The 17,278-nt window shown below is 55.2% G+C and overlaps 1 protein-coding gene across 2 annotated transcripts in view; it reads right to left on the bottom strand.

The window, feature by feature from the left end:
- Positions 1-17,278, bottom strand: part of DNMT3A (DNA methyltransferase 3 alpha) — a 104,646-nt gene that overhangs the window by 40,544 nt on the left and 46,824 nt on the right. For both annotated transcript variants that reach the window (XM_036872918.1, XM_036872917.1), the window contains exons 4-6: positions 8,940-9,210; positions 2,965-3,008; positions 2,377-2,523 (exon numbers count right to left, since the gene is read on the bottom strand). In XM_036872918.1, coding sequence (XP_036728813.1) covers positions 2,377-2,523; positions 2,965-3,008; positions 8,940-9,210 — 462 coding nt within the window. The remainder of the gene's footprint in view (positions 1-2,376; positions 2,524-2,964; positions 3,009-8,939; positions 9,211-17,278) is intronic.

Genomic DNA, 17,278 nt, shown 5'->3' with positions numbered 1-17,278 from the left:
AAGGTTTCTTTTTTCTAGAAAACCTTTTAATGGTTGTTGCACCTTGGTGATAGGTACATGGGGGTTCATTATACTGGTCTCTCTATTTCTGTCTATGTCAGAACAGGTTCATAATTTTTTTAAAAAGTCTTTTTAAATTTTAGTGGAAATTTTAAAATTGAGAAAATGTATCTATTATCTTACTTTTCCCTGTGAGTTGAGAAAAGACTGCCTTTTTTATTGCAACTGAGAGGAGGCCTCCATACTGCTTCTTCAAGGGAGCACAGTTTGAGGATCACCAAATTTCTAGAAGCTTTTCAAGCGTAAAAGTCTTTATATTTAGGGACTTCCCTGGTGGTCCAGTGGTTAACACTCTGAGCTCCCAACGCAGGGGGCCCGGGTTCCATGCCTGGTCAGGGAACTAGAGCCCACATGCCGCAACTAAAAGATCCCAAAGCCAAATAAACAAATAAATTTGGCGCAGCCAAATAAACAAATAAATATTAAAGGAAAAAAAAGAAGTCTTTATATCTAGCCTCTGGCCCTAGGGCTAAGGGAGAGCAGAAATACAGGCCACTCAGAACAAGGGGTTAAAAAGCAAAGCCCCTCCCACAGGCCACAGGGGAATAGCCCCAGGTCCCGAATGAATTTCCATCCCAAAGACCACACTTAATGCTCAGAGTCAAGCCTCTCTTCTCCCAGACCTTGGACAGGCTGTCCCTTCTCCAGGCTCCTCCAGGAGAGAAATTTCTGCCTTCCTGGATCCCAAAGGAACTGGAAACAATCAAGTAGCCAACACCCACCCCACCCCCTACCTTGTACTGAACTTTCTCTAGAGCAAGTTCTCACACAATGCAAACGGGATAACACCATCCTTTGCAGGCCTGGGGTAAAGACAAGTGAGAGTGAAGGTGAAAGGCCCCACGTGGTGGCAGTTCACGTTTCCCTTCCCTTCCTGGTGCCGGTAGGTCAACGGGCTTCTCTCTACTAACCAGACATACAGGAGAGCAGCCCCACAGTGGTGCTTCGTAAACTGGTTTCGCCCCTTGGTCTCCACGGCACCACCTCCTCTCGCTACTGAAGCCCTCCCTGGGCTGCCTTTCTCCCTCCCAACCCGCACAGAAGCCTCTCTAAGAAAAGTCACCAGCTACCTCCAGATCGGCAGGTGCAAACAGCCTGTCTCAACTCGGCCTCCGCAGGGCTGGGCGGCCACTGCCTCTGGAAAGCCTTCTCCTTTCTGAGACGCGGCGCTTCCTCCCAGGCCCCTTCTCAGTCCTGCTGCTGCCATTCCCCCTCTCCACGTGGCTGTAAGTGTCGGGTTTCTGTGGACAGAATCCAGGGACACTGTCTCTGCTTTCTCCTCCTGTTTCCTACATGAGCTCATCAGTGGACTTAAACGCCAGGTTCTGCCAGGTTCTGCTCCTGACGCCTTCTCATCTTTGACCTGCAGCCTGGACCTCCCTAGCCTCCAGGCTCCAGGCACCTCAGCATCTCAGGCTAAACCCTTGATTCCCTCCCATCCCAAACTCGTTCCTCCCCTAGTCTTCCCCACCTAAGGAAGTAGCACACCCATCACCCAGGTGTTCAGGCCAAACCCCTGGGAGTCGTGCTTCCATTCCCTCCCCTCCCCCACCCCCACCCCACCCATCCATCAGCAAGCCCTGCTGTTTCTATCTCTAAATCTCCGGATCTGTCCCTATCTGTCTCCATTGCTGCTCCTTTAATCCACATCAAATCACTTCCCTGCATAGAAACCTTCAACGGCTTCCCAGGACACAGTGTTAAACCAGCTTTCGGCAGGGACCTCAAGGCCCTGTATGATTGGACCCTGCTTACCTCCCAGCTTCATCTGGCCCCACTTTCTCCCCTGCTCGGTTCACTCTGGGAGTATCGGTCTTTCACATAGCCAAATAAGTCAGGGCCTCGCTTGTGCTATTTCCTCTGCCTAGAATGTTCTCCCCCACCCCACAACTCATAGAGCCAGCTCTTCTGTTCCTTTAGGCCTGAACTTAAATGCCACCTCCTCCAAGAAGCCTCTCCTGACCACCCCACCTAAAGCAGGCCTCTGTTAACCTCTATTTCAACCCCTTGTTTACTTGTTTCCTGTCCATCTCCCCCATCAGAATGTCAGCTCCATGAGGGCAGGAATTCTACACGCGCAAAGCCTAAGACACTGCCTGGTTACACGGTAAATGTCCAATAACATTTGTTAAAAGAACAAAGGACCCAGCCACTGCCTAAGGATCCAGCAGTACTCTGTAAGTGCGAGAGGTTAACCTGAAGGGGAAACTGTGGCTCAGCCAGGGCCTGACAACAGCTGCAGACAGTGGCTGAAGCTAACTTCCGGTTTCCCAGTTCCGTGGGACAGGCTGGGGCCCAGGCCAGAAGGCACCTCACCTCCCTTTTCCAGCGTGCCAGCCACTCGTCCCGCTTGCGCTTGCTGATGTAGTAGGGGTCCCCCGCCTGGAAGGTGAGCCGCGGCATGGGCCGCTGGCGGAGGCTGGACTCCCAGCCCAGGCCACCCCGCAGCCGGCCCCGGGAGCCCTAGGACAGAGACGACAGAGACAGACTGGCATTAAGGTGAGCACGGACAGCCCCGCTGCAGGGTTTTTTCCTCCTGGAGGGGAAACCAAGGAGGCACTCACCTCGAGCAGAACACAGAGCTCTGACTCCTGGCCAGAGATGCCAGCCCTGCGAGTGCGGGCCAAGCCCCTGTCTGGGCTGGAGAAGTGAGGGATGTGGGGCAGGACATAAACTGGGAGGGGAGGTGCTTGGTCTTGAAGGGGGACCAGCTGGCTGCCTCGCTGGGGGCCTTGCAACCTCCACACCCACTTCCCCTGCTCCTCACAGAGGGACATGTAAAGAAGGGGCCAGGGGCCGCCTTGGGCCCCCTCACACACACTCGCCACAGTCGGTCAGAGCGGTGGCTTTCTTCTCCTAGAATCAGGATCCACAGAGCCCCTGGGGGTTGAGGAAAACACTTGCCTCCATTTTCATGGATTCGATGTTGGTCTCCTTCTGTTCTTTGCCTGTGGAGAGGGAAGAACAAAGGGACTGTCGGCAGGGTTACAGGAGTGGCTCGGAGGCCTCACCTTGTGCCTGGGGTCCCTGCCACGGGGATAGGGCTTCTCCAACCGGTTAGTCATTCCTGTGTCAAACCTGATGGCCTACTGTGTGCCAGGCGTCATGCTGGCCCCAGGACTCAGAGCACAGCCAGGGCAGAGAAAGGACTGGGGCAGGGTTGGAGGCCCAAATCCGAAGGAACAACAGAAAAGCCAGCACTGTGGTTTCTGGCCCATTGAGTGCCTCAGGCACACAGAAGGGGTCTGGAAATAGCCCCCTTGGCTGCTCCCAGTCGAGAGAGAGCTCCCTTCCCAGAGGAGGGGCCAGACTGCACAGTCCTCCCTGGCCCTGGAAGGGAGCATTGACTTGTATGTGTGGGGTGCAGCAAAGATGCTCTAGGGGGTGGGGGAGGGCACAGGGAGACTGCAGCAAGACTCTGCTGAAACAACTTCGTCTCTTTGAGACTCAGTTTCCTCATCTGGAAAATAAAGATGCTGGAAATGGTTTCTAAGGTGCTCCTGAAGTTCTCAATATTGCGTTTCTGTCATGAATATCTGCTTCGGTACCCCATTCTCCACCCATTCTTAGGTCCCTGAGTTCAGCCTTTATTCTAGAAGCCTTGGATTCCAACTGTCTCCGTGTGACCTCTGTAACCTTTCCAGGCCTTTTCTTCACTGAATCAAGGTACATAACCCTTCTAATGCTTCCGGAAGGCAGCATTTCCCTGCTCCTCTTCCCCGCAGTTCCTCAATGGGCCCTGATTCCAGTTCCTGGGAGGGAAGTTTCCCCTGGGGGCTGAAGCCCCAGCAGTACCGTCTTTAAGGGTCCGGGGCGGGGGGCACAGAATGTCCCTGCGCTCCTACTACCCTGGTCCTCCCCCGCTCAGGGTCCTCACCTCTCAAACGCCCTTCCCGGGCCCATCACATCCCGGAGTCTGCAGTCCTGGCCTGGCTGTAGGCTGGGTTAATTATGCCTTTGAGCTTCCTGCTGGAGGATGGGGCTGGGCTGGGGGGTGAGGAGAGTGGGAGGTGAGCCTCCTCTCACCTGGGCCCCAGAACTCCTTTGCCTGAAGCCAAGAATACTGAGCTTGGGCCCAAAGCAGGAAGGTCACTAAGGCTGGCTCATGGTCGCTTGGGGGGGCGGGGAGGGGGGTGTGAAGGGGAGACAAAGAGCCCAAAACGGAAAAAACAGCCCCTCCTGCATCTCCTGGCTCTGAGGCGGAAACCAGCTACAGCACTGAAGGTCTCTGAATCCTCAGTCCCTGAAGAGGATGTTTCTTTCCCCCTCTCTCACCGGGGAAGACCCGGGGCTCTGCTCTGGGCTTTGGCGACCTGGAGCCCGGGGACGGGGAGGGCAGGGCCAGCACCTGCGGGCGAGTGGGAGGTGTGGACCCCGTGGTGCCAGCTGCCCCCAGGGGCGGGAGGAAGTGGGGGGCACGTGTACTCGCCAAGGCTGTGTACACAGCAGGCCTTTATGTCTCACCGGACTTTCTCTGTCTCCTCCTCGAGCTTCCTTTAGGCCCTCTTGTCTCACCACAGCCAGCTCCCCAACTTTTTCTCGGGCATCCTGAAGCCGGGCTTCCTCTCTCGCCAGCTCCGGACCTCCCTCCTTCCCGGGGGTCCCCCCTCCTCTCAGACCCTCCGTTCGGCCCTAGTGAGGCTTTGGGCTGCCAGGAGGGGGCGCCGACCCTCAGATCAGGAGGCAGCCTGGTGGCCCCTGGGACCTTCCTTCAGGGACCCTCCGTGGCATGTGGTTTATGGGGAATCATCTATTCATTAGAATGAAAGAAAGTTGGGGCTGAAGGAATTGTAGAGATGATGGGGTACTTGTCCAGCCCTTCGATGGGGAAACTGAGGCCCCTGGAGCGGAGAGACGTACTTCCAGAGCTGAGATCAGATTTCAGAGCTCCTGACTCCCAAGCCGGCTAGCTTATTTTACACGGCACCACCTTGATGCTCCCCCCTTCCTCATTCCCCAGCCCCCATGCTCCCCGAAACAGAATTTTTCCTCATGCGGTTTCCAACTGGCTTCTTTCTGGAATTTTCTCCCTGACATACTCTGCGCATGCCCACTTGAGTGATATCTCTCTCTCTCTCTCTCTCTCTCTCACACACACACACACACACACACACACACACACACACTCTTTCCAGCCTGTCCCAGCAAAACAACCAACTGGGCGGCCTTAGAATGCAGCACTTGTCCTGAGTCAAGGGGGGTCAGCTGCTCTCTCGACACTCCCTCTGCAGTCCATCTGCCCCTGGCCCTGATCCAGGGTCACAGGCTGGGCCAGGTGGCTGTGTGCCTTCCAGGGTGGCCCTGGCAGGCTTGGACATGACCCTGGGGCATCTCATGTCCTGGGGGCAGGGGAGGCCAGGGTGCTTCTAACACTTACCTGCTGGTCTGAGGCTACACTCTGCCAGGGGCCACCCCCAAATTCCCTTTAAAGTGAACCCAAATCTCAATGACAGGGCTGAGGCCAGGCTGGCCTCAGAGGGCAGTCACTAGCCCAATACTGCGTGTTCAATCTAAGCAGAGAGGAGCTTTGTGCTGACCCTACTCTGGTCCTTTACTAGCTGTATAATCTCGGGTAAGTTACTTAACCTGTCTGAACCCTCAGTCTCCTCACCTGAAAAATGGGGGGATAAAAAAGTCTTCCTCAGATGCTAGCAAGGATTAAATAAGAGAATTACATAAAGAGCAGGGCCTCTCAAAGTTTAATATGCATTGAAATCATGAGGATCTCTTTCAAATGTAGATTCTGATTCAGTAGGTCTAGGGTGGGGCCTGAGATTCTACATTTCTAACATCCCAGGTCATGCCAGGAGACGCTGCTGGTCCATGGACCACTTTGAGTAGTAAGGACATAGAACACTCAACACATAGTTAATATTCAGAAAAAATAAAATAAATAAGATAAAATAAAATAAAATAAAATAAAAAAGAAAGCCACATTTCCATCGTTACTACTATCATCATGACGGCCTCAGTGCTAAGAGTGCAGGAGCAGTTCCAGGGCCACCACCTGCCTATCCAGGTGGCTCTTGTCCTTATTACTCATCATCTCCCCTGCTCTTCCTTTCTCCTGGTTGTACTATCAAGATCTGGGGCTCCTGGGAGGGTGCCCAGGCCAAGACTGCCTTAAAGCTCTCCATTTTTCCTGTGTAGGAACTAATGAGACTGGTTCCGGGAGAGACGGATGGGGCCCCTGCAAAGAGACCTGGAATGAGGGGAACCGAAAGGAGACCATGGCCAATTCACTGCCGCCCTGGGGCCTCAGTCTCCTTCCTCCTTGGAACCGAGCAGCTGCATATGTGTTCTATGTGGCTGACTGCTGCACCAGTGGCCGAGCCTCCAGTAGGCCACTGCCCACCCCTCTAGGTAACAGCTCACCAGTCTCAGCATCCAGGCAATTCACAGTGACCTTTAGGGATCCCAGCTCTGATCCCTGCCAGCATCCCCACTACCTAAATAGCTGGGGCCACACAGGAGTGCTCCAAGGCCAAATTCTGAAGATCAAGGACACGTGGGATGTTTCTGCCCAGTGCACTTTGCACTAAGATTCTGAGAAGGATCCGCTCAATATGTGAAAGTCCCAAACCCAGGAGTAACCCCTGAACCATCTCTCCTCTTCCCCCTTGTGTCCCTGGCACTCATCCACAGCTCCCCAGATCCCCCCTCCTCCCCTGGGCGCCTGCAGCAGCCTCCTAGTCGCTCGTCCTGCTTCCCAGCCCCTCTGTTCCATTCCAGGATCCAGATGGCAAAGGGATCTTTTCAAAATGCAAAGCCGATCATGTCAACCCCTGAGAGGGCAGCCTTGAAGCTGCACTGGTCCTGTCTGCTGTCGCACACCCTTCTCCCTTCCTCCCCCAATTCCAGACTTGTAGGTTTCTGTCAGGTCCCTGGATACCATGCTCCCTCCCACTTGTTCTCACCCCCTCCCGGCCCTTTGCCTCCCCTGGTGAACCCCAGCTCATCCTTCAGCTTAGGTGTAACAGCCCAGGCTGGCTGGGGTTCCTCTGTTACAGCTCCTCAGAGAACCATGTTTATTTTCCCTTAGAGAACTTATCTCCGTGTATAATCACACACTTTTAAGTGTGCATTTCTCACTAACATCTACCTCTCCAGTGGACTGTGAGGTCCTCCAGGACAAGAACCAGGTTTTTGTTCGTGATGGTTTCCCCAGATCCCGGCACACACCAAATGGGTGTTTAATAAACCCCTGTTCACTGACCGAAGCAGTTGCTCCTGAGAACGAACAGAGCCGGGGAAGTCCCAAACCGAAAGCAAACTCTCACGGGTTAAGAGCAGCCTTGGAGTGCTGGTTCCATCCCACCAGGCAGCAAGGGCTGCCCCGGCCCTGGGTGGCAGCTGGGTGCAAGCCATGGTGGGGTCCCAGGAGCTGCCTATTTGGTGGGAAGGGCCCATGGGTTCCCCGGTTCTGCTCTTGCACATCTGGCCGTTGTAAGGGGAGGATGGCGTTTTCTCCCTCTCCTCCAGTTTCACTCCACTCTGGCCCCTTGGCCACTCCCACCACAAGTCAGGACACACCCCCGGAGGTGCAGAGTTCAGGACCATCCCCCACTCCAAGCCCCACTCCAGAACAGCAGGGGATCTGGGAAGGGCACACCGACTCTGAAGCTAGAGACCAAGATGGAACGAATTCTGGATCTGCCACTAACAGGCTTGGGGTCCCTGACCAAGTCACTTCATCTCATTAAGGCTCAATTTTTTTCCACCTTAAGATGAGGATAATAATCCCTCTTGAAGAAGATTGTTTGGAAGAGTAGACAAAACAACAAATGCAGAGTGAGTACCTCAGAAAGCGCCTTGCACATGGTGGGAGCATCATAAATATTAGTTGAATGATAGACGAATGAAAGATATTTTAAAACAAATTTGGGACTCTCTTTTCCAGAGATGCTCTCTACCTTGCACGAATATTAGGTTTGAATGCACGCAAAATTAAGTTATACCAATTAATCGATTGATTCACTCCATCATGTACACTCAGGAAGGAAGGCTTTTTGAAATTAAAATGCACATATGCAAAACAACCTGGCAGGGCCCTGGGAGGATCAAATGTGATAATGTATGAGAAAGTGCTTCGTAAACTGTGAAGCCCTGTACAAATGCTAGTTGTCCTCATTACTAACATGTTTACAGCTCTGTTGGCCCCGAAATCGCTGGCTTAACCTTAAAGAGAAAAGTGGGCAACTTTCCAGGACTCCAGGGCTAGGCCACAAAGTCCTCAGAGGAAGAGGCCTGGGCTGGGCAGCGCACACCCAACTCCCCCCTGCTCTTCCCCTCCCCCAATCTGTCACCACCAAACTTCAGTCCAGTCCACTCAACTATGGTCGGCTCAGGACATCTGCACCGGGAAAAGCCCACTGGGCTTTTAATATCCACAAGGACATCTGCTGCCCTCGAGCGCCCAGGCCAGGGGCTACCAACGTGTGGATCCCGAAGAGCCGCAGGTCTTGCGGAAGAGTAAGCAGGCCGGGCAAAGGCTGAGGGAAAGCGAGGCATACAACCAGCCTAGGGGGAGACAGCCATCACCCCAGTCCAGCAACCAATGGCATTCTGTAAACCCACTGTTGCCAGATCTAGCTTTTTTTTTTTTTCCATGAGAAGCCAAAACTCCAGATTTTTATGTGAAATTTCTTGATTCTTAAATACTGGCAACTCATTTTTTTAAATGTTTAAACTACTACATGGGCCAAATAAAACACGTGTGCAGGCTGTATGCAGCCTGCAGGGCACAGCTTCGGCAAGCAGGCCTTCAGCTACCGTGCCCAGCCCAGGCCTCCTGGGACCCACTAGGCCCCGAGGTTCTAACCCTCAGGGGGATCCCAGCCAGCCCAGCAGAGGCTGCCCTGCTTTTGCCCAGGACTTACCCTCTTCTGCGGGGGCTCCCCGGCCATCCTTGGGGGTGCAGCAGCCATTCTCCACGGCTCTGGAGGCTTCGGGCGGGGTCTCAGCTGCACCCTCTCCCTCTGCTGGGGCCCCGCCCTTCTGCCCCCCAGCGGGGCTCCCCTCCTCTGGCTGGGGCTCACTCCGCTTCTCCAAGTCCCCGTTGGGTAACAGCTCTGAGGGGCCTGAGTCTTGGGCCATGGACGGGGACTTGGAGGTCACGGCGGGGTCCTTCGGCGTGTCACTGCTTTCCACCTGGAAAGATAAACGTGAGGGGAGCATTAGACCAGTGGTTTTAGCCCCTTTTGCGTCACTGACCCATCTGAGATTCCGGTGAAAATTATACACCCTCTGTCCAGAAAACTGTGTTCACATAAATGTTTATGAAGTCAAATACACTCACAATTGTTCGCTCAGATTCAAGGGGTTCACAGGCCTGACCCCCTGAAGTCAAGAGGTCTGTGGACTCCAGTTAAGAAAACGGGAGAAGAAACCAAGCAGGTTTAACAGCCTGGTTCCCCTGCGGGCTGCGCCCCAGCCCAGGCCACCCCCACCCACTGAGGTGACGGAGGGTGCCCAAGTCTTCTCTGTGGCCTCTACGGAAATCAGGTGCTCCTCACACTACCCCTACTTCAAACCAGGACCCCTCCTCAGAAGATGCTAGTAGACCCGGGCTGATCTGACTTCTGTGCCAAAGCCCCCCTGGCCATCCTCTTGGTCTCTTGAGCTGCTGCCTGGCCAGGTGGAGTGTGAGGGTGAAAGAGGGCCTCCTCCGGGCCCCAAAGCCTAGCACAGGTCCCTCCCTCAGCTTTGGCCCACAGCCTTTCCTGGGTGTTCGGATGCCAGGAGAGCCAAGGCCCCAGCCAGCAACCGCAATCTCTGCAGCAACCCTCCCTAGCACGCGGCGCCACGTTCCCCTCCAAGAGGAAGTGTCTTGCTTTGTCCCCAAGAGTCTCAGAACTGAGCTCGCTACAAGAATCACACTGGGAGTTGTCATAACCGTCCTTCATACGTGTCACTGCACGGTGGGCAAAAGCTCCTCACCCGTTACCCCTCAGAGCTGCTCGACCTCCCTGGGGAGGCTCTCAGAGAATTTTGTGATGAGCTTGAGGCCACACACTTTGTGAGGACAGAGCGTGGCTAGCACTTCATCCTTGGCCATCTGGGGGCAGGTAGGCCAGGACATATCAGAAGGAACGAAGGTGTCCTCTTGGGGCAGGAGAGACAAGAGTCCCCTATACTTGGCGCTCTGCCACATCCGCGGGCACTAGGCCGCCCCCAGCAGCCCTGCCCATCGGCTCCCCTGCAGATCAGCCGCCTGGAGAAGGGTGGGAGCGGCACCAGCTCAGCAAGCACCTCAGGAAGGTGAGGCTCAAGAGGGCGCCTCAGTTTCCCCACCTGTAAGGTGAGATGACTAGGCTAGACCAATGGAGGGTTTCCTTCTTTTTAAGTTTTTTTCTGTTTATAAAAGTCAGACACATATATTATAAAAATTCAAACCACACAAAAATGAGTAGTATTAAAAGGTTAAAGTTCCTATTTCACTTCTGTACCTCCAAAATCACTCCCCACAGGTGAATCATTATTAACAGTTTGGGACTTCCCTGGTGGTGCAGTGGTTAAGAATCCGCCTGCCAATGCAGGGGACACGGGTTCGAGCCCAGGTCTGGGAAGATCCCACATGCTGCGGAGCAACTAAGCCCGTGCACCACAACTACCGAGCCTGCGTGCCACAACTACTGAGCCTGCGTGCCGCAACTACTGAAGCCCGTGCGCTCTAGAGCCCGTGCTCGGCAACAAGAGAAGCCACCACAATGAGAAGACCGCGCACCGCAGTGAAGAGTAGCCCCCGCTCGCCGCAACTAGAGAAAGCCCGCGCGCGGCAACGAAGACCCAACGCAGCCAAAAACTAAATAAATAAATTTAAGAAAAGAAAAAAGTTTTTTAAATTGCTTGTTAACAGTTTGGCGTGTATCTTTTCTCGACTTTTTTTTCCTATGCGTCTACAATCATGTGTAAGTTACATGTTTATACACATGTATTCATACACACATCCAGATCCAGGTTTTTTTTTCCCCTAAGAAGGGATCATATGACTTATCCTGTTCTGCAACTTGCTTTTTCACTTAGCGAGCACAGCGGGCATCTCTCCATGACAGTGCGTATGGATCGGGCTCATTCTGTCTCAGCTGCTCAGCATTCTATTGAATGGATGCTCCTTAATTTATTCAAACCATCTCCTAATGGTGGGCCTTTGGGCTGATTTGCTTTCTGCTGCAGTGAACCCCTTGCACTTAACAGCTCTGCGCACCTGTGGATTTCTGTAGGCCAGAGTCCCAGAAGTGGACCGGCCGGGGGGAGAGGGCCTGCCCATCTACGCGTGAGTAGATCCTGCCAAATTCCCTCCAGAGAGTTGTATCCCTGAAGCACCCCCGCAAAGCCTGAGAGAGCGCTGGTTTCCCCAGACCGTCCCTGCAAGGCCCGGCGGCCTCCAAGGATCTACGATCTCAACTCTGAGCCCACTGCTGTATGGTGAGGAAACCCCCGAGGTGGCGAATAGGGACGAGGGCCTTGGAAAAAAATAACAAAAATAAAAACCAGCGTCCTCCCTGGACGAGAGTCCCCGCACGGAGCAGCTGAGGGCGAGCAGAGGGGACGCGTGGCCTTGCCAGGCTGCTCTCCCGGCTGTGTGGAGGGCTGTGTGGGACGGCTGGGGGCAGGCCTGCTTCCAGGAAGAAAACCTCCCGCAGAAAGCTACAAACGTGTGCGCGCCTCCGCGGCAGGGGTGGGGGGCCGCAGCAAGAGGAAGAGGAGGCCTCTGGCCTCTGGCGGAAGGGAGAAGTCCTCCCCTAGGGTTGGGCACTCGGGGCCGAAGCCGGCAGAGCCAGGAGGCCAAACGCAGGACGGCCAGGGGAGCAACCAGGCCCTGTCTCTCTCTTCAGCTGCCATCCCCAGGTGTCAGGACTCACACACCCTGTTCAGGACTCAGAAGGTCTTTCCCACCTCCCTCCCTGCTCAAGCCAGCAGGCTCCCTGGCCTAGAACTCCCCTCCCTGGATAAATCCTCTCCTTCCTCGAGGCTCCTGTGTGTGAGAGAGTCAGGTGGCCCAGGCAACCCAAAGAGCCAGGCACGCCTGGGCCCCCACTGCTACCCTCAGGTCCGGCTGTGCCAGCGCCACAGAGCCCCAAACGCGGCACTCCCGGGGAGGTGGGTAGGGGATCCCACTGGCCAACGCAGGCTGAGAAGTTTGGGTCAGCGCCAATCTCTTACCATGGCCGTGTCCTCCTTTCCTCTAGCCACTTGCTTCCCCACAGACACCTCAAGTCGGGGCAGGCTCCCAGCCCCACAAACTGCTCAGACAACTCCGCTGTCACTCACTTCCTGCCCGGGGACCACACGGCCTCTTCTCACCCTGGGACTCACTTCCTGTTGACTGCCAGCTCCATAGCATAGAGAGCCAGGAGTACCTGCTCCGAGACCCAACCCAGCCCCAGGGTCCCAACCCACCCTGATCGGGCACCCCTCCCAGGCCTGCCCTGGAGGACCCCAGTCTGCAGCAGCATGAGACACGCCATCCTCCCGGAGGTGGGCGGATGAGGGGTAGGGGAGCACTCGGCACAGCTCCAGCCCCGGGGGTAGCTCAGCGGGCTGAAATCCGCCCCGATCTCACGAGTCCTCCCCCTCCTCTCTTCCCGACCAGCCCATCCTCCATTGCCCGCCCTCTCTGGTCGTGGATGGCCCTGAGTCAACCAAAGCTCTGGGCTTAGGGGAGCTGCTGACTCTTGCCACGGTCAACCCTTGATCCATCTTACCCATCAAGAACCCCCCAACACACACCGCGAGTAGTGGCCCTTCACTGGCCCTCCCTCTGGAGTTCAGGGTAACTGGGCAGGTCAAATCCACCCAGAAGAAACCACTGAGAGGAAGGAAGGAGGTCCACAGGCAAATGGACTGACGCAACTCTAAATCTCCAGGGAAGAGCTGGGTGCTCCCTAAAAGGGCATCTCAGGTGAGAAGAGCAGACCTGGAAGCCACTAGGAGTGGCCACCCCAGCCAGGCCTGTGCCCTCCTTTCCCCCCACCCCCCACTAGCTTGTCGCCTCCTAGAGGCAGGGACTTGCCTTATTAGGTTAGACTGGGCGTGGAGTAGGGCACCTGGCAGGTGTTCAGTAGTCGTAATTGATCCCTTAATGCCAAAGACCAGGTTACGTACGAGTGAGAGCATCCAGTTCACACGTCTAGAGGGAGTTTCAACTTGGTTGCATGTCAGGTGTAACTGTTAAAAATCCTGTTTTTGTTTGCTTTTATTCTTTACAGTTGCCTTGAAAGGAGACACGGCACACCCTGAGACACTCATTTTTCCCATGGCGGGGAGGGGTAGCAGCAGAAGCCCCTGGTCCCTGTAGAAGGCGCCACCAGCGGCTAGAGGTGACAATTTCCACTCCCCTTCCTCTCACCCGTGGGGTACGGGGAGACGGCAGGAGTGGTGGCAGAATGGGAATGGCAGCCACGGGCCCCCTCACTCCTCCTCCCTTGGGTGGTGGACACAACAGGCTTGAGCAGAGCCTGATGCCCGTCACCCACTGTGCGCCTACCCCCGCCCAGTGTGCCTCTCCCCGGGTCTTCAAACCCTGCCCACCTCCCGGGGCCCCTCAGAGTTTGCTGATCTTTGCCTTCCTTCCAGGCGAGACCCCTCCACCCCAGGGAAATGCCTCCTGCTTCTCTGTTGCCCACCTGCTCCTTGGGCCTCTCCTGTGAGCAGCTTATTCCAAGCAGTGAAGGCAGTGGTTCTCAGCTGGGGGCAATTTTGCCCCCCAGAGGACATTTGGCAATATGTCTGAGACACTTTTGGTCACCACACTGTGGGTTGGGGGGACGGACAGTGGCTTCTGGTGGGTAGGGGACAGCCCTCACCACAAAAATTACGCAGCCCCAAATGTGGATGGTGCTGTTGTTGAAAAGCCCTGGGCTGAGGACAGGGGCATGGACCAGGGACTTTTTCTAGGGACCATTTTTTTAAAACTTAAAAAAAAATTTTGGTAAAATATATGCAACATAAAACCCACCATTTTAACCATTTTCAAGTGTACAATTCAGTGAAATTAAGTACGTTCACACTGTTGTACAACCATTAACACCGTCCATCTTGAAAACTTTTTCATCATCCCAAACTGAAACTCTTGTACCCATTAAACAAAATTTCCCCATCTCCCCCATCCCCCAAGTCCCTGGCAACCAGTATTCTACTTTCTGTCTTCTAAGGAACATTTTAAAATCTGTCTGTCTGTCTGTCTCTCTCTCTCTCTCACACACACACACCCGGAAGGTATCTGTGCCAGGCCCTGGTCTTTGGAACACTCAGCCTTGCCCCCAACACCCCCAAAGCCCCTGTGGAGCCTGGCCCTTAAGTCCACCCCAGCATTCACTCACATCCCCTAGCCCACCGCACACCACATTTGTTTACAAAGCACTTTCACACTCTATCTCATTAGAGCACTCCTCACATGTTACCTAATTATTTGTTTACTGTGTGTCTCCCTCCTAGACTGTGAGCTTTGCCTTATTTATCTTTTTATTTCTCTTCCTTCCAACCACTCCACCGACAGCTCCCCAGTACTAAGCAGAGGACTCGGCATAACTATGCTTATACAATTGATCAACTTAATTATCCCAATTATCCTGATGGGTCGTGTTACTCTCACTTTTCCAAGGAAAAGGTCTCCAATGTTTGCCTCAGGTTACACACCTTCTAAGTGGTAAAGCTTCCAAAATGACCCAGGTACAGGAGAGGCATTTGAAAGCCAGCCCCCACCTCTGGGTTGAGTCTCAGGAAAAGCCCAACCTCAAATCCCAAGGGATCCAAGGAGGGAAAAGGAGGCTTTGATGTGCCTGAGCAGGGCCAAGGAAAGGCTGCAGCTGTTTCCCAGGCAGCAGCCATCACAGGGAAAGGCCAGAGGCAAAGCCAGAAAGAACCTCCTGCAGTGAACCTGTGCAGGCCAAAGCCAGTCCCCCAGCCGCCCACCCTGCCCTGTTCCCCTCCGCCTTTGCTGGAAGTCTGGACCAGACCCCAGAACCCCAACCCTCCCTCAGGAAGGGAGGCCTTGTCTCCCATGGTGGGGCAGAGTGCCGGGGCTCCAAATAGGAAAGGGATTTTTGAAGCCTGTTTGACAGGTATGACACCTGCACACAAAAGATAAGAGGCGAGGGAAATGATACAAGGGAGACAGGGCGCCGGGTCAGCTCTCCAGCACAGCCCTGGGCGCAGGCTTACCTGGGCCCAGGTGTGGAGGGGGGAGACCTGGGACCCCGCCTCTACCATTGGAAGGCCCTGGAGGTCGGAGCCACGTTCTGGCCTGGCTCTGGGCACCTGACTCACCCTCTCCTCCTGTGCCAGGAGCTGCTGCTGAAAGGGGCCTTCACCCCCAGACCCCGGGGCAGCTCCGGCGGGGGGAGGCCCAGAGGCTGGCAGAAGTGGGGTGGCCTCACCTCGCCCTCCCCAGCGTTCCTGCCCTCCCCCCTCCCCCCTCATCGCCATTGTGCCTTTCAGGCACTTGGAACACTCAGCTCTGTGCCAGCCGGGGACCCTGGCGTCTGGCCAGCTATGGCCTCTTGATTAAAGACACACAGGGACGCGATCCCATGCACAGACATACAAGGGGTTCACCATGGCCCAGAGACACCCGCTCACCAGCCGCAGGACAGAGATGTGCTCAGATGCCCCAGAGTGATGTCAACAAAAGCACGCCAACAGCCCCCCTCCACCCGCGCCCTCCGTTCACTCCAGTCCCTCGCAGACCCTTCAGCTCCCCGCCACGCCCTGGATTTTCCCAGGTTGACTCTCGTTTCAGGAAACAGCCAAACCGTCCACATAAGCGGGGCAGCCCTGTCCCCTAAGCGCTGGCACTGGGCCCGGGCTCCCCCGTCTCCTCTGTCCCAGGCCTTCCTGCAGCCCCTTCCCCTGGCAGCCCTCTGCTCTGATCGGCCGGAAGTGGCCTTGAGGCAGGGAGAGCCAGAGAGGTCACCCACGCCCGCTCCCGAGAGAGGCCCACGTGCCTCCCTGCTCAGCCTCCCTGGGGTGAATGGAGTCGGACCCCAAGACTTTGGAACCAGGACCTTGACCCTTCCATTTTCCTTTTCCCTAGTGAAGGGGCTAAAAGGGCCACCAGTGGGGTCAAGGGACAGAAGGACCAGAGGCCAAAGAGGGCCAGCTCTGGCAAGTCTGACCCCAGCTTGGGTATGACTTCTAGGTGCCACCATTTCTCTCACCACTGAGGCTGGGAGCTTCCTTCCCACCCTCCTCCCCAGAGATCTCTCCAGCCTGTGTGTGAGTGTGTGTGTGTGTGTGAGAGAGAGAGAGAGAGACTCAGGACTGAGGAGAGAACTTCAGGGCGTGGTGAAGTCTTAGAGGTCACTCAGTCGGGGCCCCTGCTAGCTGTGACAAATGGATGCAAGAACTAGCACGCCTGGTGAGTGGCGGCCCATCCGGGGTTCCGCTTCCAGCAGGGACACCTGTCCACCTGGAAGAGGGCCTGGCTGTGCTCTTTGAAGTCAACCTCAAAGGATTTCAGGGTGAGCTGGAGCCTCCCTTGAAAAAGCCATTACGTAGAGAAGATCCAGGTCGTATTTAAGTAAACCTCTTTTGCAGTTTTTTTCTGTTTTCAACCTCTACATCAAGGCCTAGGGTGACAGGTTGGGTGAGAAGGGAACTCAGCATGGAAAATGGTGCTTTCTTGTCTGTGCTTCACGAACCTTTCTGAAGTTTCTGATGGGTGTCTCCCCACCCCCGCCCACCCCCGCTGGGGCAACGCTCATCCTGCCCCACCCTACGGCGTGACTTCATAGCTTTAATCACATCCCCGCTCAGCTCTGTCTCTCCAGACTGGAGAGCCGTAACCTCTCTTGTCTGTCCTCACTTGGCTGCCTCGCCTTCCCCTTCATCGATTTAGCTGCCCTTCCCTGGAGCTTTTCCATCTCCGTATATCTTTCTTGAGGTGGCAGAACCGAAACGCACAAAATTCTCTAGGTGAGGATGATGAAAGAAGACTGGCGTCAACAACTCTGCCCAGATGCGTGTGCGGAAGGTCCCTGCAGCAGCGGGAGTGGGGCAGGTGCAGCTCGGGCTCCGGAGACGCCCACGGGGTCCTAGGAAGCCCACGGGGCTCGGGACCGGAGGGAATGAATGCCTCTTGCTGGAGAGGGCCTGGAACATGTGGCTCTGGGGAAGGGGCCGGGGAGGGATGAAAATAAACAGGGGCTTTTGGAAAAACAAAATGGAGATTCTGGGATTTCACTCAGATGCTCCCCCAATAAGACCAGATATCTAG

Source organism: Balaenoptera musculus, chromosome 13 (assembly GCF_009873245.2).
Source record: "Balaenoptera musculus isolate JJ_BM4_2016_0621 chromosome 13, mBalMus1.pri.v3, whole genome shotgun sequence".
Lineage (NCBI taxonomy): Eukaryota > Metazoa > Chordata > Mammalia > Artiodactyla > Balaenopteridae > Balaenoptera > Balaenoptera musculus.
Note: the sequence above shows the minus strand (reverse complement) of the source record. Positions and strands in the feature narration are given on the sequence as shown.